Genomic DNA, 22,414 nt, shown 5'->3' with positions numbered 1-22,414 from the left:
TCGGTCACACAGAGAAACTCAATTTTTACGCCTTTAATTTTCCGCCACTCGCAGAGATAAAAAAGAAAAATATGCACGGCCAGGACGACAGCTACGGGCACGAAGGTGGTGAAGGCGACGAGGGCTATGACTACGAAGACCATCATGGCGGCGACGGCCAAGGCATGGGTGGGGACATGAGCGGGATGGAGGGGGGACAGGATGGCGACATGGCATCCTTGGTGCAGCTCGTGGTCAAACTGGTCATGGACCCGCAGCCGGGGCCTTCGCACGTCCCCAAGCCGCAGCACGCGCATTCGAGATTCGCTCAGGATCCTCACCACGCCGAGTCGATGCAGCTCTTGGACAAGATTGCTTGTGGGTGTCTTCCCTCTCTCTATTGCTTCCCCAGCCCACCCCTCTAAGATATTCCTGTGTTGTGTGTTTCAGGTTCAAGCACTGACGGGAGAGAAAATCATAGCGGAACCTATCCACGAAGCACACCTGGAGAGCATGGTCCACGTCGGGCTTTTGCTGCTCGCTCGCCTTGCAAAGAAAGTCGGCATGACTGCCGGCCACGAGGCTCAAGACATGGGCGGTGTCCCGGGTCAAGGTCAGGGCTTGAACGGAGGAGGGCAGGGTGGCCACGATGGTGGCGATGGTGGTCACGGCGGTCACGATGGTCTTGGTGGTCATGGCGGCCATGAGGACGAGGACGGCGGCCACGATGAGGACGAGGATTGTTAGGAACGCGGAATGGGGGAGCCTGAAACAGAATTTTCCCCCCGTCCTGTTGTCTATGTTCAAACAGTATATTCCAGACGAGCGATTTGAAAGGGTTACAAGCGTTGTTTGTCTCAAGACACACCAATTAACGCGGGGCCTAGGTGCTTCTGAAAGGGATTGCACAAATTTTAGTATTTGCCTACATTCGTTCTGTCAGATTGCTTGAGCATATCCAGAGGTGCTTGTGCTGTTATGCGAGCCTTTCGCTCGATGTGTCGCCCAGAAAGTATGGCGAACCATTTTGGCCCTTCCACGCCAGCCCGAGAAGATCTGCACGTCTCGCAGAAACCCATCGGGTCCTGGGTGAAGTAAATGTCCGAAGACGATGCTGAGATGAGTTGATCGGAAGCTGGGAGTCCACAATGCTGCCTATAAGGGAGGGTGGTGAGCCATAATATGTGTTCTCTGATATGATAGGTCCAACGGGAGGTTCCGAACCACGCAACTGGGGCGATTATGTTCAGCTTACATGGCCAGCTGCCACAGCCTTCGCGAGTCGGAAGCTAGCATAATGGTTCAAACCCATTGGGGAGCAGGAGAGGTGGATGTGTGGAAGCAGCTGCAGGGCAACCAGGTGGCTTTGGGGCATGCGCACAGCTCGGGGATTTAGAATAGAACAGTATGAGGCTACTCCATTCGGCCCTCACGTAGGACAGATCTGGTGATGCCAGGCGCACGACTGCACCGGCAGCATCAGCCACGCATCTCCGCATTGTGTCAACATTCATCTCTGTGATAACGGGCTCCGATCTTGTTTCGGGAGTTCGAGGATAATAATGGAACCTATGGGGCAAGAAACCTTGGTGTGTGCTCTCCTATTATGCGCCGGGCCACCCTGCAATAGCAGGAAACCCGAAGGACAACCCCAAGAGACGCGAACCATATTTCTCATCGTTGGAATTTTGGAGGGGTTTCTCCTCTCATTTGATGATCACCTCCGCAGTCAGGGAAGAGCTGGGGGTTACAAGAGACCGGAACGATCAAGGACTCAACACACGCATGAGCCAGGACCTTCGGTCGATAGTTCCCTCGAGAGACCCAATTGGTGTCTGTCATCCAGGAGATAAAGCCACAGAGCAAATCCTTGTAACGGAAAGTTTACCTCTGTCGGCAACTCGCGTGATCGTGAATAAAAAGGACTAAACTCGGCATCCTCAAATCCAGATTCGGATAGGCCTGAAGAACATTATATATATACCCCTTTCCGAAAGTAGAAAGAGTCGGCATCCCGTATATTGACCCAACGATACGACAACTCTGTAATAGTGGAAGGTGCAAGACCACACTTACGACGATTGAATTGCGGTAAAAATTCCTTTTCACTAGTGAGACAATCGAAGGATCTCGCAAAATGAGTTCATATCGAGACGATTGCAGATATCAGAATACAAACCTCTATACCTCTGTGTGTGCCAGGGTGTATTCAACAAATCACTGGGCCCACATGGAGCCACCCAGACACTCAGACCAGGGATACGTATGGAAACCCCGTCCTCCGCACAAAAGCAGAAGTGACAATCTTACTACCAAACTAGGATTAGCTCAGCCTTGTCAAAATTTCTGGTGCGGAGAAACGAAAACCATTATTGTGGGTTGGTGTCTATATTTCTTCCCTCCAGCACCATTATCTGGGTTACCCTTTCTTTTTTTTTAAGGATAAGTTCAGTGTTGGAGTAGAAAGACTCACATCTGGCAAACAAAGATATGGCCACGGACACAACCATGGACACAAACATGGGCGGAGCGGAAACACATTTGTCGTCAACAGTTTCGCACCCGGCACAAACAAAATCAGAAAAACTGTACGTTATTCTTGCGCTCGCTCCGTGTTCCAATCCTACAGACTGTACAATCTGTGGATTCATACGTCCTGACACATTTCCTCTCACATAGTCCGACGACCGTTGAAAAGCCCACGCCATACACCTACGATTTGGGCTACCTGACCGCCATCGACCCAAACCCTCTCCCCGCCACTTCCCACCTCCTCTCTCAAACCCTCTCGGAGCGTAACAACACACTAAGACAAATAGCCCGCGATGGCGCACAATCCCTTCTCAACACGCTCCTCACAACCTGCCCGATCCAATCCACCCCGGAGGGTCTGATAATGACCCTGCCGGCACCACAGCACTACCTGCCGCGGTGGAAGCCGCTGCCGAAGCCGAAGCCGCCGACGAAGTGGGAGCTGTTCGCTCGCAAAAAGGGCATCGGCAAGTACGGGGGCAACCTGAAGGGCGGCGCCGCGCAGGAGGAGAGGCGCAAGAACCTGGTGTACGACGAGGAGAGCGGCGAGTGGGTCAAGAAATGGGGCTACAAGGGACGGAACAAGAAGGACGAGTCCGACTGGCTTGTCGAGTTGGACGATGAGGCCGTCAAGAAAGAGAAGGCCGGTGCCGATGCTGGCGACGGCAGGACGGTCAGAGGCGAAGGGCGGCGGGAGCGGGTGGAGAGGATCAAGAGGCAAGAGAGACGGCAGAGAAACAATGAGCGTCGAACGAGGAAGGGTGGAAAGACGGGTTGACCGTGAGAAACTCCCAAGACCCGCCGGTGGTGTCAAGTGCTATACTACAAGCGAGAAACCTCCAAAGCTGGCCTGAGTGGGCGCGTGCGTCGACCAGCAACACGGCCAGTCAATGGCCCCGTCAAGCGGCCACTGACCTCGCAAAGTGACACATGTCGCTGTGGCCTCTCACTCTGCTGCAGAGACATAGATCTACACTGCCACGAGCCCAAGATCGCGCCGGTGGCACGAGTGAAGATCAAATGCGGGGAGCAAAAAGCCATGGGCGGCTCTCTGCGTGGCAGGAGGATGTGTTTACAAAGAGTCACATCGATAAGAGCGCGGACAAAACCGAGCCACCATCATGGTCAAAGTCACTACCACAATTGATGGGCTCTGGAAGTATCTGATACGAGGTTTCTCTGCAACTGCTGTTTGCATTTGACTCGACGGCATCACAAATCTATGGTATCAAAAGTCGCTTCGTCTCCCCCTACTCAACCTCCTTCGCACTTCGAGCCATGTCCAGTCCAAAATCTTACACTCGCCTAGTCATACACAACAGGGCTTCACTCTGTATCAGTCCCTGCCTGGGTTGTACCATTCTCCTCATGAATCTTCATCAGCGTCTCGAAGCGGAAGCCAGAAAGCCACGGTACAACGCAACCACAAAGAAAAAGCAATGCTAAGTAGAAATCAGATGATAGATAATACAAGATATGTCCTAAAGCTTTTCAATGCCAAACATTCGTCAAAGGAGGCGTATCCAAGTGAGGCATCAAAAGAAAAGGAGGAGGTTGCAGTCCCCCCTAACATGCGACCATGCAAGCATGTTAGTCTGAAAGCTCATCAGGCCGACGACAAATATCCGAAGACATCACATTCTGATAGGAGAGAGCCCCGTGAGCTCGGGCAATCTTTGATCGAGCGACAGTTTGGGAGGTTCTGGAGTCGTCATACGTGGTACCGCGGGTACTGACTGACTGGGGGTGTGCCCGCTGTTAGATCTGTCTCTGGCACTTCCACCCTGCGACAGGCTTCTCTGTTTTGTTTTGGGCGCCATGGACTTGCGCTGTGCCGCGGCATCGGCGCTCCGAGGAGGGGCGGACTGTTGTGCAGACGCTTGTTGAGCATTTGATGAAGGCGGTTGTGAAGCTGTTGGTTGTTGCTGCTGCTGACTGCTGCCACTGGAAGAGATGGCTCTCTCATCAATGGCCAGGTCCTCACTTTCATTGACCGATCCTTCCCGCTCGTATCGATATTCTTCTTCCAGGTACTCCTTTTCAGTCCAGCAGCCCTGCCAGCAATTCTTCCAGTCCATGACAAGAAATTGAAAACAAAAGGCATCAATCTTCAGACAAGGCTGAAAGCAGATGCATAAATTTCGATAGTCCATCTTGTTCTTCTCGGCATAGCTGTTGAGAAGACTTAGGTGACATGTGATGGCGAATAAAAGGTAGTAGTTGAACGGCGGCAAACGCGACAGTTCGTCTTTCAACAGCTGGGGCGCTGAAGTCGCTCCGGCACATTGCGTGGCAATCTTGTTTTGGACAGATTTTGGAAGAATCTCATCCGGCAATTCCCGTAGCCATGACTTGAACATAGACCCAATCGTGTTTATATCATACAGTTCCGGTTCGTCAAAGAGGTTGATGTCATATTCAGTGTCAAAGCGCCGCTGCCAGTGTTTCACGTCCCTATTGCTGCCGGGTATTCGATATAGTCCCTCTTCTTCGGCACCGTTCATATTTAGGTAGCTGCACACCCTTGGTTAGTACGAGCAACGGAAGATTCAGCAAGATCAACCTACTCAATGCAACGCCATGGCAAGGCTGGCATCCAGAACTCGGTCTTATCCTTGGAAGACTCCAAACGTCGTGCTATCCTGGTTTTCCGAGTTTGCTTCACAAGTGGCAAGTTGATTGTCGTGCATACGTAATTGTCATCCGTAACTGTTGCTGGTTCGCGCTCGTTGCTGCTCCCACTTCTTGTGATTTTGCCAAAAAAGCCCTTCCCAGCCTTGCCCAAGCGGTCTCCCACGCCTTTTCCAGTTTGCCCGAGGTTCGATAAAATCTGCAGGGTGGAGCCGTCTCGGAAGGAATGGGACACAGGTATGTTCCCAGTCTGCCGATCTCTTTTCATAGAGTGGAAGTCATCACGAGCTTGGCGATCTACTGAGCGGTTTCGAACAGTTGCGCCACTTTCAGGACCAAATGCCCTATCTCGGTGGTCGAATTTTATGGGCGCAGTCCTTGGAGACGTGTCTGCATGGTCATTGGCCGAATTAGAGGTGTCGAGTTGCAGATGATTTGGCGGCGGGTGCTTCTGTTTGGGCGCTGTTTCCTCCATTCTTACGGTCTTGGTCCTTGCGAGTATGCCGCCGAACTTAGACTTGGTCTTTTTGGCCGCTGGCGCAGGCTCGACAGTGGCTTGAGGAGGGAATATCTCCGCTGGGGCTGGAGCCTCGTTATCATGGCTGGGTCCATTGCTCGACACAGCCTTTGGCAATTCAGGAGTCGAGCCTTGCTTCTTCAGTGAATGTAGAGACCTTTCTTTTGAACTAGCTCTGCTCCTTGCGTTTGGTTTCTCCCCGTTCTCTGGAATACTGGTTTCCGAAGGGTGCAGCTTGTGGGAGGATTTCGACGCCATCAAGTTGGAAAAGAAACCTTTGGATGGATCTCGGGCGTGTTTTGGCGATTGAGGAACAGGTGAAGCAGGTAATTCAGGCATTGCTGTTATCCGAGGAGAGCTGGGCCCTGTACGCGATCCATCGTTTCGACTGTCTTGAGACACGGACGCTTGGTGCGACATAAAAGAGGGCGCAGCGCCTTGCAGATATGGAGAGGTCGGGGCTGACCGTGGAGTATGAGGAGAGCCTGTCGAGCGAGGGCTCAGCGTCGCGGGGGTCAGACCATTAAAATCCTCATTGTTGTCAGGAGCCAAGTTAAGATGGGGTAAAGCCGGGGCTTTTGGCATATCTGCAGCTCCCTGAAAGGTCATTCACAGGGCCGACTGCAGGTAGCCGGTTGTGTTCTCACGGTTGGACAAGGCAGCAGCGGGCGCCAGACCACTGGGACCTGTTATGTTCCCCGTCGGATGTGTCGACTCCTTGTACCACCTCTTTTGCGATGACAGATAGAACTCCGACGGTTGTGAGGGGGAAACCCTGACAAGAGACACGGGGTCGAACGTCGTGCAGTTGTGCGAGAAATGGATCGCGTACTATGACGCGATACAAGTGTTCGTATGTTGAATAGAATGGCACGTATTCCCAATGCTGCAGGCTTACACCCGGGTGTCGGCAAGCAATTTGTGTTCCGAGGACCCAAGTAGTCAAGTATTCAGTTCGATATCCAACAAATATTCCGTAACAGCCTGCTGGTGTCCCGTTTGCAGAGTTCCAATAACAGTTGCTGAAGGAGTGTTTCAGGCCAGGAGTGCCTCTGGAGCTGCGTTGTAAGGGTTCGTTCAACAGAGAGACACGCTCCTCATCGGACAGCCTTTCATTGCCAGCCTTGCTCGTGTGACGGGCTGACTGCCAATATCGCTGAGTGGCTTGCGAGCAGAGCGGCTAATCAAGGAGGATTGTAGGGAGGATCGAGGGAGTGACAGCAATGAAGGATCAAGATGAAAACACAAACTAAAGACTAGAAAACACGGAAAGAACCAAGCCCCCAACTTCGACCACCGGACTATAGGCGTATAAGAGTGTAGAGTTGGTGCGGTTTAAGGAGGTATGGGTGCTCTCGTGGTTGTGTGGGATGGGATGATGGTGTGCAGACAAAAAACGCAAGGACCGACGAACGCACGACACGACACGACTTGGCCTGTGCCAATGACAGGCGTCGGTAGTAGTGGGTGGAGGAGACGGGACCAAGCGGTGAGAGGGAATGAGGGGACCAGCGTGTAGGCCTAGAGCCTAGAGCTAGAGCACGACAGAGGGGCCAGGAACAGGAATCGGAGGGCCAAGGGGGAGGGAGGGGGGAAAGAGAAGGCCTTAACTACCTGGTTTTTGACCTTTATGAGGTTGGATGCGTCGCAGTAGGCGAAATACCTGCTCGTGAGACTACCACCCCGAGTATCTTTGAAATCACCACCAATTACAACCCAACAGCTACCTGCTACGACTATGGCTACTGCTGATGATGAGCAACTCCGACCACTTACAGATTGGGATTGTTTGGGGAATGGTCGAGTAAAGAAATGAGGATAACAAACACACCACCAAGGCCCTACGACGCCTAGGACGCCCTACACCACGCACCACCGTTACCAGAAGGATTCGCAAACCCTCTGCGTACCCCGTCGTCTAGCGGCAGGCGATGATTTTCATGGTTTCCCTGCTACTGCATGGACTTCCTTTTTCCTCCTGGTGCAGAACCGAGTTAGATGGTTAGCGTGCGTATAACGCAAGCATCTGGTGTGGAGGAGATGGCCAGTGATGCCAAAGCTCCATTCTGTGACACCGAGTTACCTGGACTTGTTAGTGGGCGAATCCTTGAGACGATGGGAGACGATTGCGACTTCAAACATAGTATCAGATGGTGGTGAAGCAGGACTCGCTTGGATGCCATGTTTTGTCAGGTTTGGCGCCGTCGGCGCTGATAAACAGAGGTTCGGTGCCCCCACCATCTGGGTTTCACCGGCAAAGTTACTTGCAGATGGGCGTGCTAGGGGCTCACTCAAGCCACTGGAGCTTATTAGTGAGCACTTCGTAGCGAACTAACCCTGAGAGCCACCGAGAGCCCTGGAAAGTGGACAACCAACAACCCCTGGAGTGCCCCTCATACCTCACATGCGCAGCCAGGGGCACAGAGACATGCAGACGGCTGGAGCCGGGGTATCCAGTCACCACCAACAAGTCTATTAGGCAAAGCCTGGAAGCTAAATGTGCAGGAACAACAGAGCAAATCGACAACAAGGCTTGACATGTGTAAGATCGGGGCTAACTGTGAAGGAGAGAAAAAAGCAGTAGTGTGGTATTCTATCCAAGTGCCCCGTACCCAGAATCGACGTTTTGGGTATCAGTGTGCGCCCGGTGACATTCAACCAAGGGCGCAGTTGGAAGCTCAGGTCACACCGCCCGTTGACGCATCCTTAACTACAAACAACACTTGCGATTTATGTTCTAGAGCACCAGGTAATAACAATCTTCCATTCAGAGAAAGTCAATGAGGAGGCCTGATGCGTACCCGAAAAATCCATGTCTTCGCAATGCCAAGCAGATCAGCAGATCAGCAGATGAGCTGCAGCTCGCATGCGTCGCCCTCTAACAACCCTGGTGAACGAACTCCCCCTTACACTTCAATCAATCTACCGCGATCATCGACGACTAAATCAACCCATCTCCTTCAGGCTCACCCCATTCTCCACCTCCATCATAGCAGCATCCGTATTGTCCGGCTGAAAACAAATGTCACTCGTGGCAGGACCTGGGGTAGGGGGATCGCACTCCATCGTGCCGGAGGATGTCAGCCTGGTGGTCGAAAAACATGTCAAGTATATTCAACTTTTGGATACCGTGCGTCCATGTGAGTACTTTACACTGTACAAGATGTTGATACTTTGTGCCAGCGAAAAGATGAGCTCGACTACTGGTTGACCGAACATCTAAGATTAAACGGGGTATATTGGGGTCTGACGGCGCTTCACCTCCTGGGCCATCCCCATGCTCTACCTCGTGATAAAACATTACAATTCGTCTTTTCTTGCCAGAACCCGGATGGAGGTTTTGGTGCTGCTCCTGGCCATGACTCCCACATGTTATACACAGTCAGCGCCGTCCAAATTCTTGCCACAATCAATGCGCTACAAGACTTGGAGTCGCCACAAAGAGGAGGAAAGGAGCGGATAGCAAAATGTACCCGATCTCGCATCTTACTAAGTTGAAAATAGCATTGCTGATAACTTCGCAGATATTGCGAGCCTTCAGGACGTCAAAACTGGTACTTTCGCCGGAGATGAGTGGGGTGAGACAGACACACGTTTTCTATACGGTGCCTTCAACGCACTTTCCATACTAAACATGATGCACCTGGTGGACGTGGACAAGGCTGTCTCCCACATTCAGGCCTGCGCAAATTTTGATGGAGGGTTTGGCCGTTCGCCAGGCGCCGAGTCTCATTCCGGTCAAATCTTCACTTGCCTCGGGGCATTGACCATCGCTCGTCGACTAGACATTGTGGATTATGATCGACTGGCTGCTTGGCTAAGTGAAAGACAACTTCCCAATGGTGGGCTGAATGGCCGGCCAGAGAAACTTGAAGATGTGTGCTATAGCTGGTGGGTTCTTAGTAGCATCGCAATGTTGGGCAAACTTCATTGGATCGATGCTTCAGAACTGATCAAGTTTATTCTGAGGTGTCAAGACGCCGACCAAGGAGGATTTGCGGACAGACCTGGCGATATGGTGGATGTTTTCCATACGGTATTCGGCCTCGCAGGTTTGAGCTTGCTGGGCTACCCAGGGCTCGTCGAGGTCGATCCTGTGTAGTAAGTCCCCCAGCGACAGCGTCTTCTCTTGTACCGGACTAAAATTGGGACCTTTCAGCTGCATGCCCCAAGCCATCACCAAAGCCTTGCCATACTGGAAAGAATGATGAATTGTCCATGGTGACAATCCTCTTGCTATCTAATAACCCACTTGAATTGGCACTTGAAAGTTGGGATACAAGGCAAGAGAAGATCAAAGCTTCACCACGGCCTATATCCGCTTCATCACTCTACTGTCCTTGTTCTAGAGGAAGTATAGACCTGGTGACACAATTGGAGATATTTGATCAATATGGACGGTATGCGGAGGGCAAGTCTCATCCAATGGTGACCCAAATGAGCCTGAAGCCGCGTCTTCTAAGTCTCGCAGCCAGCTGTTCGTGGTGATTGATAGACCCAAGATGCTAGCGAGCGTAATTAAGGAGGCTCCTGCCTTTCCAGCGAGGCGATGAGATGGTAAGAGGCCAGGTTGGGGTTTCCTCATTCTCCGGGATGCGGTGCACGAACTTTCTCCTTTCTCTCTCTTCCCTCCGCCGTTCAATGCACCTCTTGCTTCCTCACGCCGCCACCACTCCCCTTGCTGGGCTACTTCTCTCCGCCCATTGTGCTCCCTTCTCTCTTTCTTGTTCATTCATTCATCCCGTTCGGAGTGCAGGAGGAAGATACGGTTCCCCCGCATTTCGTCCCTGTCTCGAAGGCTTTTGTGCTGTTGTCCCTGTTGTGCCAATTCTGCCTCACTGTTTCCTCACATCCCTTCTATTTCTTCTCCCGGCAGCTACATGCGCCATCATGGCTCTGGACTTGCTGAACTGCAGCATCTGCCCAGGCCAACCCTCTTTCAGTGACACCTCCCACTTGCTCACTCACGTCAGTTCCAAGGGACACCTGTCCGAGTTCCACAAACTCCAAGTACGCAGCTACCAAGACATTGCCGCCGGCGTGGAACTGGCTAAATACAACCACTGGTATCAGCAACATGATATTGACAGACTGCTTTCGGAGAGAATGCAAATGAAAGAGAACAAGCAAGCCAAAAAGAAAAGAGCTTCAGCTGCGACACGAAACACCTGCGAACCACAACCTGGAATATTTGACTATGTACAATTGAATCAACCGTTGCCTCCAAGACGACCAGGGAGACCAAAGGCCCAGACCCAGACCCAGACCCAGCGGAGAAGCACTCGAAATAAACAGGCAACACGAGCCGTCGACGACAGTGACTCGGACTTCAGCCCTGTCAAACCTTCTAGGTAAGCACCTCTCCTGAAAGTCTCACCAGCCGACACTGATCAAGTACTTCAGACGCAGAACAAGTCGACTTCAAGCTTACTCTCCCATCAAGCAGTCCCCATTCTCTGACGATGACTACCCCTCCCGTAACGACCGTCCAGCTGAGGATAACCGGCCAGCTCCAGTTCTTGCCACACCAGAGCATATGAAGCTGAAGGGAACCGTCTGGCCAGGCATGGATCTTTTTGATGCTGCCACGCAGGAGATGCAGCAAAAACGCAATCAGAAGAAGGACGCTTCCGTTCTCAGACGCATGGAGAGACTCGCTGCCTTGGTTGAACCCACCGAGGTCGTCTTCTCACCTCGCGGCACGAATGTTCTGAAAGCGAGACACATTGATGACCTTGAGGATGGGAGCAGTTTGGTAGAAGGCGAGACTCCCGTTCCCAAAGTCAAGCAACCTCCTCGACCTCGCAAGAGAAGGCCACTTGCGGAAAAAGACGTCAATGCGCCTCGGCTGGTGAAACGCAAGGTCAAAGCTGGTGTCCCAAAGAGATATGCTGATCTTCCGTTCGCCCAGGGGTTGCCTCCCCTTCCATACCTACCAAGTTCATCCACGGGTGACTCTTATGGATTGGGTTCTCGCTACTTCCCAACCGAAGATGAGGAAGAAGACATCAAACCGGCTATGCAATCCCTTGCTCCTCACAAACGGCCTCCATTCGAAGTCTTCGCCGACGGAAGTCCCACCTATCATGCAAGCATGTCGAGGAGCGGGAATCGAAACCCTCTTCAATCTGGAAGTCGAGGCTATGGTAACACCACTTTCCAGCAACTACCCAAGGTTTCCACGCCGTGGCTTCATCCACCATATCAGTCCGCCCTGCAATTTACCGACCCCTTTGCATCCTACCGACCTGTATCTCAGGAATATCACGCATTCTACGAAACACACATTGAAAACGAGAATATGCCACCTTTGCCTGGACCTCCACTTACCTTCCGTGGAACAGGGACAAACCCTTTGGCATGGAAATCTCCTGTGCGACCACCAACCGATCCAGGACTTCCGCCATCCGACTCGCCCTTTAGCAGTATCTTTGCGCTGTTTCCCAGTGGATCACCAGATGACGACCCCTTTGTGATGACCAAGAATCCTTTGGCAGGAGCGTTGCCACACTTGGAAAGCGAGCAACCACATGTCCTGGTCAAGGAGATGTCGATCCCACTGGCAAACACAGGAACTTCGAATGACGCCGAGGCATAAAGGAGAAGGAAATACGACCCCTTTCCTCTGGGAATGGAACAGCGTGCCATAGATTCCGCAGGAGGCGATCTCGATCTTCTTTAGCCAACAATTCAATCAGCGAAGCAGAATATAAGAGCGGCATAGGTATCACGAAATCGCCCACACTCTCTTGGAAGCTCTACCGAATCTCGCGTATCAATTGCTTTGGAGCACAGACTATGTCAAAGGGAGTTCAGAAGATGGTGGTATCGGAGATAGATGACCTATGAAATATTGGACTGTGAAACTCTTTGATGGTGCATGACTTTGATATGTGCAACGGCGGCATAAATACTCAGTGAGCCCTTGGCCACTGGTTGCATGTTTTTAGACACATCGTCAGCTAATCCAATTCCACACTTCATCAGTAGATCATGACGCTGGCGACTGCTGTAGTACCAGTGACCCTGTGTACACCTCGATATATCTGTCATCACCGCGATCCAAGCCGGGCCCACGTTCGAGGCAGGCTCGTTATCCAAGACTTATAACTGCGACCATTGCGCGTATTCTACTGGTGCATTGCTGACCCTCTCTCCTGTAACCTTCTTCTGATTTCGGTACTGCTGATTTTAGTCTCAAAGGTCGTCTTTTGTTCCTCGTCCTTGGTCAGCTCGTCGTCTAGTCCAACGCCTGCATCCAAGACATCGACCTCAAAAATTTCCAGGGCTTTCCAGCCCTTTTCCCTCCTCTTGTCGTTGACGGCCTTCCCGCCACTGCGCGTCTCGGCCGAAATTACCAATGCAGTGATATCCGGGTCTGTAATGGTAGGCCCAAACGGATCAGAGATCTGGGTGTAGTTTATCGTTATGTCTGCCGCGCCTTTGCTTGTATCTACAGTGGAGGGGCTGGGGAGATGGTATCTGACCCGGACGACCTTGCCATTAGGGCCCGGTTGGTCGATATATTCGGTGGTGGAGGGACTATTCCCTGCTGTAGTTGTGCCTGTGCTTGACCTGCGAGGGTAGAACGACAGAATGGAGTCTATGAAATCCGCGGTACGTTGTTGTCGGACATCCCATTGTTCGACTAATGAGCCGTACTTTTTGTTAACGAGCAGTTCGTCTCCGGTGATACCAACCGTGATCAATCGGGATTCGTTCGACTTGGGGTTGGGAGACTGAGCTGGCTCTGCCGTGAGAATTGTAGCGGTTAGGAGCAGTTTGTGGCCAATGTGTATGTGGTCAAATGTACCGCCGACAGCGACAGATCGGTGGATCGGAAGCGGTCCGTCTTCGATGATTGATTCCGTGTGTTTTTCAGAGGTGCTTTCGGGATGATTAATCGCAGGGCCACTCTGGAGACGGTGAATGGGTGGTAGTGGCGGAGGGCTGGACCTGGAGTTCCATATTCTGATCACTTGCTGCAGGGTGGCCTCTTGACCCTCGCCTTCGACAGAATAGAGAGCCGTGTAAGATCGGTCAGAGAGGGCGAATGTCTTGATGTCCACAATTGGTCCGGAGAGATATTGCTTGCCGACAACATTGTCCGGCAGTTCATCCAGCCGAGCTTCCAAGATGAATATCCTCACATCGATACCGCCAGGGAAGTCGAGGTCGATCCCTTTCTGAGCGGCGACGGTACAAACAAGGCTGTACGACTTCTTCAAGAGGTCTTGGATGAGGGGAAATACAGTGGCGCGTGAAGTGTTAGTGCTCACGGGATAAGATGAAGACAGGACCAGACCGATGTCCAGACGGGAGGTGGAGTCTTTGTCGGCAGGGACAAGCTTGGGCAGTAAGGACTCAAATGTGATTTTGTACGCTGAGCTGAACGAGGAGGACGATGGAGACGGAGCCAGAGCCGGCAAGAGAAGTAGCGAGACACCATGCGCCATTGTTTCACGGACTCTAGAGGGACAACAAGAATGATATTGGGAGGGAAATCAGGAAGCTGTATAAGAGAAGGGATGGTTCCGTGCACACTGTCGTCTTATAGCATTCTCTGTCTTCCACGGAGAGTGATCATTCTATCGTCAACGTCAAGAACATATGTACCGAGGTGAGTGAGCACCGGGGGCTATTTTCCCGCAGCCCGCATGTCCTGAGGTTGTCTTGTGCCCAATGAGTATCCGGAGCGCATGCGCCCCCCTCCTTGCCTCGTCCTGTGCCCTACGCCATTCCCGCCCCTACTAACGATCCCCTCGCGCTTAAGCGGCTGACAATGGGGAGCCTGAAGCATGCCCGGGCCATGCCTGACAAAGACACCCTTGCGCTCGTGTGTGTGTGTGAACGGAACATAGGTTGTAACTGGACTGATTCTCACCGCGCACGCAGAAACACAAATTTGGTCCGCATGTGCTGATACTCTGCCTTGCTGTTCCCTTTACCTAGTATGCCATTCCACATTCCTCACCACCAGCACCAACTCTCTGACCCGCAATTCTCCCACGACAACTACTACAGCGCCGTCAATGCCATTTACTCTGCTGGCCAGACCGTGACCTCCGTTGGAGCCCCAAACCCTCAATACTTGAACCATCAACCCGATCCGCCCACCACGGCTCCCGAACCCAGACCCTACCTACCTCAATCGCAGCCAAACACCAATGGCAACGGTACCGTGATTCCATACCGTCCTGGTCCTCCGCCGTCCGCGTATACAAGTGTGCAAGAGGCCCAGACTGGCCAATACCAGCCAGGTCTGAGGCGTTCTCTGACAATCGGTCGCCAGCAGGCCGACGAACTGCATTTGAATCAGCAAGGCACGGCGATGAGCGACGTCCACCACTATGGTGCACCGCCAGCCTACACAGGGGAAGCACTGTCCATCAAGATCGAGCCCTCTACGCCTCAGCATCCTAGCAGCGTTGCCAGTCAGCCTATCCCGGGCACACTACAACCAGGCCTTGCAAGCAGACCCGCGACTCTAGCCGCCAGCAATACGGCTCCTACTCTACCTACTTTACCTCAGATATCCACTCAGATGCAGCAACAACAACAACAGCAGCAGCAACAACCTCCTCTATCCGCAAGACAGCCACTGAATCACACCCACTCCTACTCTCGGTCCAGCCCCGGCGCCATGGACCAGCCAAAATACAAACCATTCTCAGATACTCCCGATCAGAGCAAATATCCCTCTGCCCCAAATTCATACATGCCACAGACTCCTCAAGGACCCCCCTCATACTCTCCTCTCGGACTAGCGGACATCAGACCGAGGACAGACCCGGCTTTTACAGACATACCTTTCAGTCCGGGGATAGCGCAAGAGAACGACATTATACAGTACCCTCAAAACAGCAACTATATTGCGCCTTGGCCCATCTACGCGGCGGATTGGTGTAAATGGCCTCCTCGGTCCAGCAACGGTTCGGCAGGCAAAGTGGCCATTGGCAGCTATCTGGAGGACAATCATAATTACGTGAGTATTAACCATTGCTGGGAAATCAGGATTCTGGTGATTGACACTATCGGGGTAGATTCAAATACTGGACACTCAAAGATCGCAAATAGACCCAGAGAACCCCCACGGTGAGCGAGGCCTGGAGTTTATCAAAACCGCAGAAGCTACACATGCATATCCTGTAACTAGGATATTATGGGAACCGCCTTCATCGAACAAGCAGACGACGGATCTATTAGCAACATCCGGCGACCACCTTCGATTGTGGTCTCTGCCGAACGACCAACACTCTTATCCGTCGAATTCAGTCACCCGACCGACGAACAGCAAGACCCCCCCATTACAGAAACTGTCACCGCTTGCCTTGCTCTCGAACTCGAAATCTCCCGAACACACTGCACCCATCACCTCGCTAGATTGGAATGTGGTGCAGCCCTCCCTGATCATCACCTCGTCCATCGACACGACCTGCACCATCTGGGACATTCCCACGCTTACGGCTAAGACGCAGCTCATTGCACATGACAAAGAAGTTTACGATGTGCGGTTTTGCGCGAACAGCGTAGATGTGTTTGTCTCGTGTGGTGCAGACGGAAGTGTGAGGATGTTTGATCTGAGAAGTCTCGAACACAGCACCATTATTTATGAGCCATCGGAGAAGCAGCAGCAGGAGAAGAACCGTAAGTCTCGAGCGTACATTACCCATACATCCGTCAAGCTAACCTGCGCAAAGCACAACTGGCCGATCCTCTCTCCGCCTCACCAACACGGGCATCAGGTTCGGGGGGGATATCGACGCTCTCTTTTCCGCCTCCCTTGCTCCGCATCGCGGCTTCTCCCCACGATGCTCACCTGCTCGCCACCTTCAGCCAAGACTCGAACATCATCCGTGTTTTGGACGTCCGGCAACCTGGCCAGGCCTTACTTGAATTGAAAGGGCACGGTGCCGCCGTGAATTGTATCGATTGGAGCAATTCGCAGCGCGGCGTACTCGCCTCTGGGGCAGATGATTGTTGTGTGTTGCTCTGGGACCTCATGGGCTCGAGTGCGTCGACCGGACCGAATAGTGTACCAGGTGGTGTAACAAACAGCAGCGGCGGGGTCCAGGGACAGGGACAGGAGCGAGGCCCGTCGGCAGTCTGGGAGTGCAAGTTTGAAGTGAGCAATTTGAGCTGGGCTCCGACAGCGGGAACGCTCGGGGTCTGTGGTGGAAAAGGATTTTGGGGCGTACAGTTATGACGAATGAGTCCCCTTTATTGATGAGATTATATTTGCCAACATCCAGGGAACTTGGGGAGCACACACATGGGCGAATGTGTATCTCGATACTGAACGAGCCGAGAGAGTCATGAGCTGAGATGTGGCGGAGACGAGATATGAGATGGGACTTGAGCTACAGGTACACAGGCACTAGGAGAGACAATCCCGCCTGCTCCAGAGATATGCTGATGAGCCAGATATTTGCGTGATACATAGGTCACTCTCAGTCTGTTTTGGAACCAAAATCGAAAGCGTGTGAAAAGAGTCCAACGGAGTACTTTGATAACCCCTGCCTCCAGCGAGAAGCTTTCTTCACCACGGTCACGACGAGAACAGAGAGAGGGAGAGGGAAAGAAGAGCATGGCAAGGCGAGGCGAGGCGCAATCAGGTACAATACAGCATGAATGTCATTACCAAGACCAAATCCATGGCCACCCTCATTACCATCGACACCACCCCAGTCTCGACATCTTCCAGCCAGTGAAACTCTAGACAGGAATGGCAAGCCATATCCACGTGCATTTGCATACTTATGCTGTGCATATACCGTATATGTATATGTATATAGTGTATGCTAGTATGTATGTATGGTCTATATAAACAACTTCCAGCCTGCCTACCTACCTAGATAGCCAGCCAGCCAGCCAGCCAGACAACCAACCACCCCCTTTTCGAGTCTCTATATATATGTCCCTACATGTAGGCTTGTAGCAGTTGTTTTTATGTATGCATCGTTGATACCATCTATCTATCCATCTATTTGGAAAACGCGTCTATAAAGTATGAATGTACCCGTACGCTCTCTTGCCGTTTGGGGGTTCCATCAAATGTCGGATGTCGGTTGTTAGAAGTGTGTTAGATGGGGGTGTGGTTGAAGCATCAGGAAATACTTGATTGATTGATTGACCACGGCATCCAATTGAATGTATCGGATCGTATCGCAGGAGTGTAATATCACATGAACGTTGTCTTCTCAGGCTCTCCTCCCACCCAGCATTTCTCAATTCGCCTTGATTTTGCCGTTGGCCACGACCCCATTCCCTTCCCCTTTCAACCCACTTCCACCTGAGATACTGGCCCGTCTCCTCCGTTCCGCCTTGGAATTCACATACAGGGCCCTCTCGGCCGCCTTGAGGACTTCGTCTATCAAGATGACAGGCGCTGAGATCCATAGCACGGCCGCCCACTCATCCCACCCCAGAGCTTCAATGGAGAAGAGGCCCTGCAGAATGGGTGTGTACAGAATGGCAAAGTGTAGGAGCATGGAGAGACAAATTGCGTAGATCAGCTTCATATTCTTCCAGAGCGGAAGTTGAAGCAAGCTTTCCGACGAGCTGAGGGCATTCATTGCGTTGAACATCTCGATCACAACCAAGATGGACAAGGAAACGGTCGAAGCGGTGCGCGTCGACACCGATGAAGGTGAGAATATGGCGCAGTCGACATTCTCAAAGATTGAATTGGTTGGTGAACACTTGTGGAAGCTTCGAAGTTGTGTGAAGCTGATTCCAGGGCCAGATTGGTAGAACATGAACCACCAGACATAGCCAAAAACTGTAGCGGCACCCACATATGTGCCAACGACCATGTAGCGGAAGAATAGCCACCCAGACACAAGGGGCTCATCGCGCTTTCGTGGAGTCCGCCGCATCACATCATGATCAGCCGGATTGAACGAGAGAGCCGTGGCTGGAAGACCATCCGTGACCAAGTTCACCCAGAGAAGCTGGACTGGAATCAAGGCTTCGGGTAAGCCCATGGCAGCGGTCAGGAAAATCGAGACCACTTCGCCAATGTTAGACGAGATGAGATACCTGATGAATTGCTGGGTATTGCTGTAAATGGTGCGGCCTTCTTCAATGGCAACTTCAATCGTGGCAAAGTTGTCATCCGCAAGCACCATGTCGGCGGCCAGTTTCGCTACGTCGGTTCCGGTACCCATGGCCACTCCAATGTCAGACTTCTTCAGTGCTGGGGCGTCATTCACGCCATCACCCGTCATGGCCACTACCTCGCCAGCTTCCTGCAAGAGGTCGACAAGTTTCGACTTGTGAGTGGGCTCGACACGAGAAAACAGAGACGCTGTCTTTGCAGCCTCGAGCTTTTCGCTTTCTGTGAGAGAGTCAAATTGTCGACCAGTGAAGCTCTTGCCGGTGATATCTTCATCTGGTTGGAAGATGCCAATCTGTTTACAGATCGTTTCGGCAGTATTCTGATTGTCACCAGTTATCACAATCACCCGGATCCCTGCTTCTCTGCATTTCATGATGGACTTGGCCACTTCTGGGCGAGGCGGATCGAGCATGCCGACCAGCCCGATCAAGGTCATGTTCTGCTCCAGTTCGGCATAGGCTTTGTTGCTCTTTGCTGTGTGCAGGAGCACGTTTCCGCTGACGCTTTCGACGCTGGCCAACGCCAGCACGCGAAGACCATGCCGCCCGTATGCAACGAGTTCCTGAGCCAGGAGCGCCTGGTGCCGCTTGTTGATAGGTACTTTCTTGCCATTGGACCCCAGTATGACATGAGAGCAGCGTTCAATGATCGATTCGGGGGCACCCTTGACGAGAAGCTTTTGTGCTGGGCCTATTCCGGCCAGCACAGACATGCTCTTTCGATCCCGCGAGAACTCATACATTGCCTGCAGAGGAAGCTTTTCCTCATAGTACTTACTGGCAAAATCTACTCGCTCAGCGCCCGACAAACTGGCTCGAGTTTTGTTCTTTGCCGCATCATCGGTGCCAATCTTCTCAACCAGAACGCGAAGAGCCCCCTCAGTAGGTTCTCCGATGCTTGCATAGGTGTCATTTTTTGCGTCGTATGACAAATGAGCCTCGTTGCAAAGCGCCAGGACTTCTGACATTTGCTTGATGGTGTCCGAGTTTACTGCAGCATTCTCGAGCTTCTTGCCATTGCGGATGAGATCTCCAGTCGGGGCGAAGGTGGTTCCTGTGACTTCAATTTCCTCCAGGTCATCACCAGACTCACTGAGATAGACAACCTTCGCAACACTCATCTGGTTGGTCGTGAGAGTACCGGTTTTGTCGGAGCATATCACACTGCAGCTACCCAGCGTTTCGACCGATGGCAAACTCCTGACGATGGCGTTCTTAGCCGCCATTTTTCTCGTGCCCAAAGCGAGACATGTTGTGATAACCACGGCGAGACCTTCTGGGATTGCAGCAACGCCCAATGACACGGCAATCTTGAGGTAGTAGATGGCACCTTTTGCCCAGCTTCCACCGTGCGAGGGATCATTGAAATGTTGGATGTTGATCAGCCAGACCAATATGCAAATTACTGTAATGACCTTGGCTAGGGTGTCGCCGAAATCATTGAGCTTCTCCTTGAGTGGCGTTGGCTCCGAAATTTGCGAGGTAATGCTCTCGTGGATGTCGCCTATTGCCGTGGAACTACCAATAAGAACGACGATGGCGGTAGCGTGTCCCGTCACCACAGTTGTACCAGAGAAGAGCATGTTGACCTGATCTTGTTTGACAGCCTGCACATCGTCTATGGCTTTGCAATCCTTGCTCACACTCTCGCTCTCGCCTGTCAAAATAGCCTGGTCGACGGCGAAACTGTTGCTTTGAATGGACAACAGTCGACAGTCGGCCGGTATCCGATCTCCAATGGCGACTGTAACAATGTCTCCTGGCACAAGCTCCTCTGCCTTGATCTTCTGGACGTGTCCATCCCGAATCACCTTCGCTTCGTTTGCGGAATATTCTTGTAACGCTGCAATTGCCTTTTCAGCACTGCTTTCTTGTGTCACACCGACGATCGCATTCAAGATGAGGATTGTCAAGATCTGGAGGTACATGTATTAGTCTGGGCCAGCTCGCAGTGGGATCCGGTTCAACGTACTACCACAGGGTCGACAAACGCAGTCCAGTCGTCCGACTCTTCAAACAGGGCCAGGATGAAAGATATAGCAGCCGAACCCAACAGTATGAGAACTAATTGGTCTTTAAACTGTTCAAGAACGAGTTGCCAGAGGGGCGTGGGAGGGTCTTCTGGGAGAGCTGTTGCGCTTTGTTAGCGTTTGATGTGTTCCTCTTTCGCCGTGGTAAACTCACAGTTGCTTCCATATCGTTTCCTGGATTCCGCGACTTGCGCAGACGACAGACCGGCTGCTTCAGTGACATGAAAATGGCTCAGCACCTCTTCTGTGGCGCGAACATATGCGTGTTCCATGTTGGAATGATCGGAAGCGAACGACTATGAGAGGGAAAAGAAAATGAGGTTGCTGATAAACGGCCTGAGAAGATCCATGCACCGCCAACCGTCTAAATAAAACCCACTGAATATCACAGATAAACGACGAGGGGTTGAAATCTATATAGCAGGTCTATGGCGAAAGGAGTGACTATGGGCAGTGAATTCGATAGAAAATCGGTTGCCCCACGTGGTGAACTGGACACGGTGGACACAGTTCAATAATCATCGAAAATTCCAGATGCCGGCCAGAGAGAAAAAAAAGCAACCTGGCCGCTCTGCGTAGGGCGAAAATACGAGCCCGTTTTGGAGGCGTTTGGGGTACATTCCCAAGAGAAGCAGTAGCGGCTACACAGGTCAATCATAGTGGTTGCTCTACAATTTCGATTTGCCCTACATCTCAACGGTTAGAACTACTTGAATTAGGCGAAGTTGCTTTGGGGGGAACTACGGAGGGTGGACTTATGCACGAGTATGTTTGTACGGAGGACCAAGTGAGAGGCAGGAAACTGTCCAGTAGTAGTTCAGGGTATGATATACCTCGTACCGTGCAAGTTCTTGCTCGAAGATACCTCTTGGGGGTCTTTCTGCTGCCTATCAATAACAAGCCTTAGAGGTTCAGAGGGAAGGCCCAGAGTGGTGAATCCTGAAACCTGTCACCAAGGGGTTTCAGGCGCTGGCGTCAAACAAAATGAATTGTTCGTCACCTCCCAGTGGTAGGCCTCACTAGCCCTTGTGGTAGGCCCAGAGCGCCTAGAGCGGTTAGCGCCAGCAGTGCCTGGGTGACTTAGTGATGCTCTAGCCTTTTAAGCATCAAACTGCCTTATGAGCCGTCACTCACAAAACCATCAATCTGCAACCTGGGCCCCGTTTCCCATCACCAGATATTCAACTCGTCCTTCGATTTTCATCCCCCATCTCCCAATCTCTTTCCTCGTCCACATCTGCACAACCCATTGACAACTCCCTCCTCTTGTCATCAATTCTCCCCGTTCCTTACAATGGCTACCGACGTAAGTGCTGCTGGCCCCGCCTTCAGGTTCAATCTCAGCTCGCTTTCACTGTTGATCCTGAATCCCCCATCGATATTGTCATTGATAAGACTGTATGCTGACATGAATGCAATTTGTAGCGCGAAAGGTATCAATGCCTCATCCCCGCCACGGTTGATCAATTCACTGATGTCCTTCCAGTAAAACATTCCTTGCGAGGCTCTGTGAACAGGCTGAGCGCTACGATGAAATGGTCAACTACATGAAAGAGGTGGCCAACGTATGATTACACCTTTGGACAGATATTCGGGGACAGAATGG

General features: G+C 52.0%; 8 protein-coding genes across 8 annotated transcripts; 5 read left to right on the top strand and 3 right to left on the bottom strand.

The window, feature by feature from the left end:
- Positions 1-71: 71 nt before the first annotated feature.
- Z517_02147 (uncharacterized protein) lies at positions 72-726 on the top strand (the record flags this gene model as incomplete). Its single annotated transcript, XM_013431258.1, has 2 exons — positions 72-357; positions 461-726. The coding sequence occupies 2 exons, from the start codon at positions 72-74 to the stop codon at positions 724-726; spliced, it is 552 nt and encodes a 183-aa protein (XP_013286712.1).
- A 1,761-nt stretch (positions 727-2,487) lies between these two features.
- On the top strand, positions 2,488-3,289 carry Z517_02146 (uncharacterized protein; the record flags this gene model as incomplete). The annotated part of the gene is made up of 2 exons (XM_013431257.1): positions 2,488-2,567; positions 2,659-3,289. 2 exons carry the CDS (start codon positions 2,488-2,490, stop codon positions 3,287-3,289), a joined length of 711 nt encoding a protein of 236 aa, XP_013286711.1.
- An 856-nt stretch (positions 3,290-4,145) lies between these two features.
- Z517_02145 (uncharacterized protein) lies at positions 4,146-6,244 on the bottom strand (the record flags this gene model as incomplete). The annotated part of the gene is made up of 2 exons (XM_013431256.1): positions 4,146-5,025; positions 5,079-6,244. The coding sequence occupies 2 exons, from the start codon at positions 6,242-6,244 to the stop codon at positions 4,146-4,148; spliced, it is 2,046 nt and encodes a 681-aa protein (XP_013286710.1).
- A 2,437-nt stretch (positions 6,245-8,681) lies between these two features.
- Positions 8,682-9,761, top strand: Z517_02144 (uncharacterized protein; the record flags this gene model as incomplete). Its single annotated transcript, XM_013431255.1, has 3 exons — positions 8,682-8,789; positions 8,843-9,128; positions 9,184-9,761. The coding sequence occupies 3 exons, from the start codon at positions 8,682-8,684 to the stop codon at positions 9,759-9,761; spliced, it is 972 nt and encodes a 323-aa protein (XP_013286709.1).
- Positions 9,762-10,549: 788 nt separating this feature from the next.
- On the top strand, positions 10,550-12,257 carry Z517_02143 (uncharacterized protein; the record flags this gene model as incomplete). Its single annotated transcript, XM_013431254.1, has 2 exons — positions 10,550-11,010; positions 11,063-12,257. 2 exons carry the CDS (start codon positions 10,550-10,552, stop codon positions 12,255-12,257), a joined length of 1,656 nt encoding a protein of 551 aa, XP_013286708.1.
- Positions 12,258-12,789: 532 nt separating this feature from the next.
- On the bottom strand, positions 12,790-14,115 carry Z517_02142 (uncharacterized protein; the record flags this gene model as incomplete). Its single annotated transcript, XM_013431253.1, has 1 exon — positions 12,790-14,115. One exon carries the CDS (start codon positions 14,113-14,115, stop codon positions 12,790-12,792), a length of 1,326 nt encoding a protein of 441 aa, XP_013286707.1.
- Positions 14,116-14,612: 497 nt separating this feature from the next.
- Positions 14,613-16,865, top strand: Z517_02141 (uncharacterized protein; the record flags this gene model as incomplete). The annotated part of the gene is made up of 3 exons (XM_013431252.1): positions 14,613-15,644; positions 15,703-16,306; positions 16,360-16,865. 3 exons carry the CDS (start codon positions 14,613-14,615, stop codon positions 16,863-16,865), a joined length of 2,142 nt encoding a protein of 713 aa, XP_013286706.1.
- A 1,021-nt stretch (positions 16,866-17,886) lies between these two features.
- Z517_02140 (calcium-translocating P-type ATPase, SERCA-type) lies at positions 17,887-21,080 on the bottom strand (the record flags this gene model as incomplete). Its single annotated transcript, XM_013431251.1, has 3 exons — positions 17,887-20,694; positions 20,751-20,908; positions 20,963-21,080. The coding sequence occupies 3 exons, from the start codon at positions 21,078-21,080 to the stop codon at positions 17,887-17,889; spliced, it is 3,084 nt and encodes a 1,027-aa protein (XP_013286705.1).
- Between the last annotated feature and the right edge of the window lie 1,334 nt (positions 21,081-22,414).

The sequence above is a fragment of the Fonsecaea pedrosoi genome (genome assembly GCF_000835455.1).
Source record: "Fonsecaea pedrosoi CBS 271.37 unplaced genomic scaffold supercont1.2, whole genome shotgun sequence".
In the NCBI taxonomy this organism is placed as follows: domain Eukaryota; kingdom Fungi; phylum Ascomycota; class Eurotiomycetes; order Chaetothyriales; family Herpotrichiellaceae; genus Fonsecaea; species Fonsecaea pedrosoi.
Note: the sequence above shows the minus strand (reverse complement) of the source record. Positions and strands in the feature narration are given on the sequence as shown.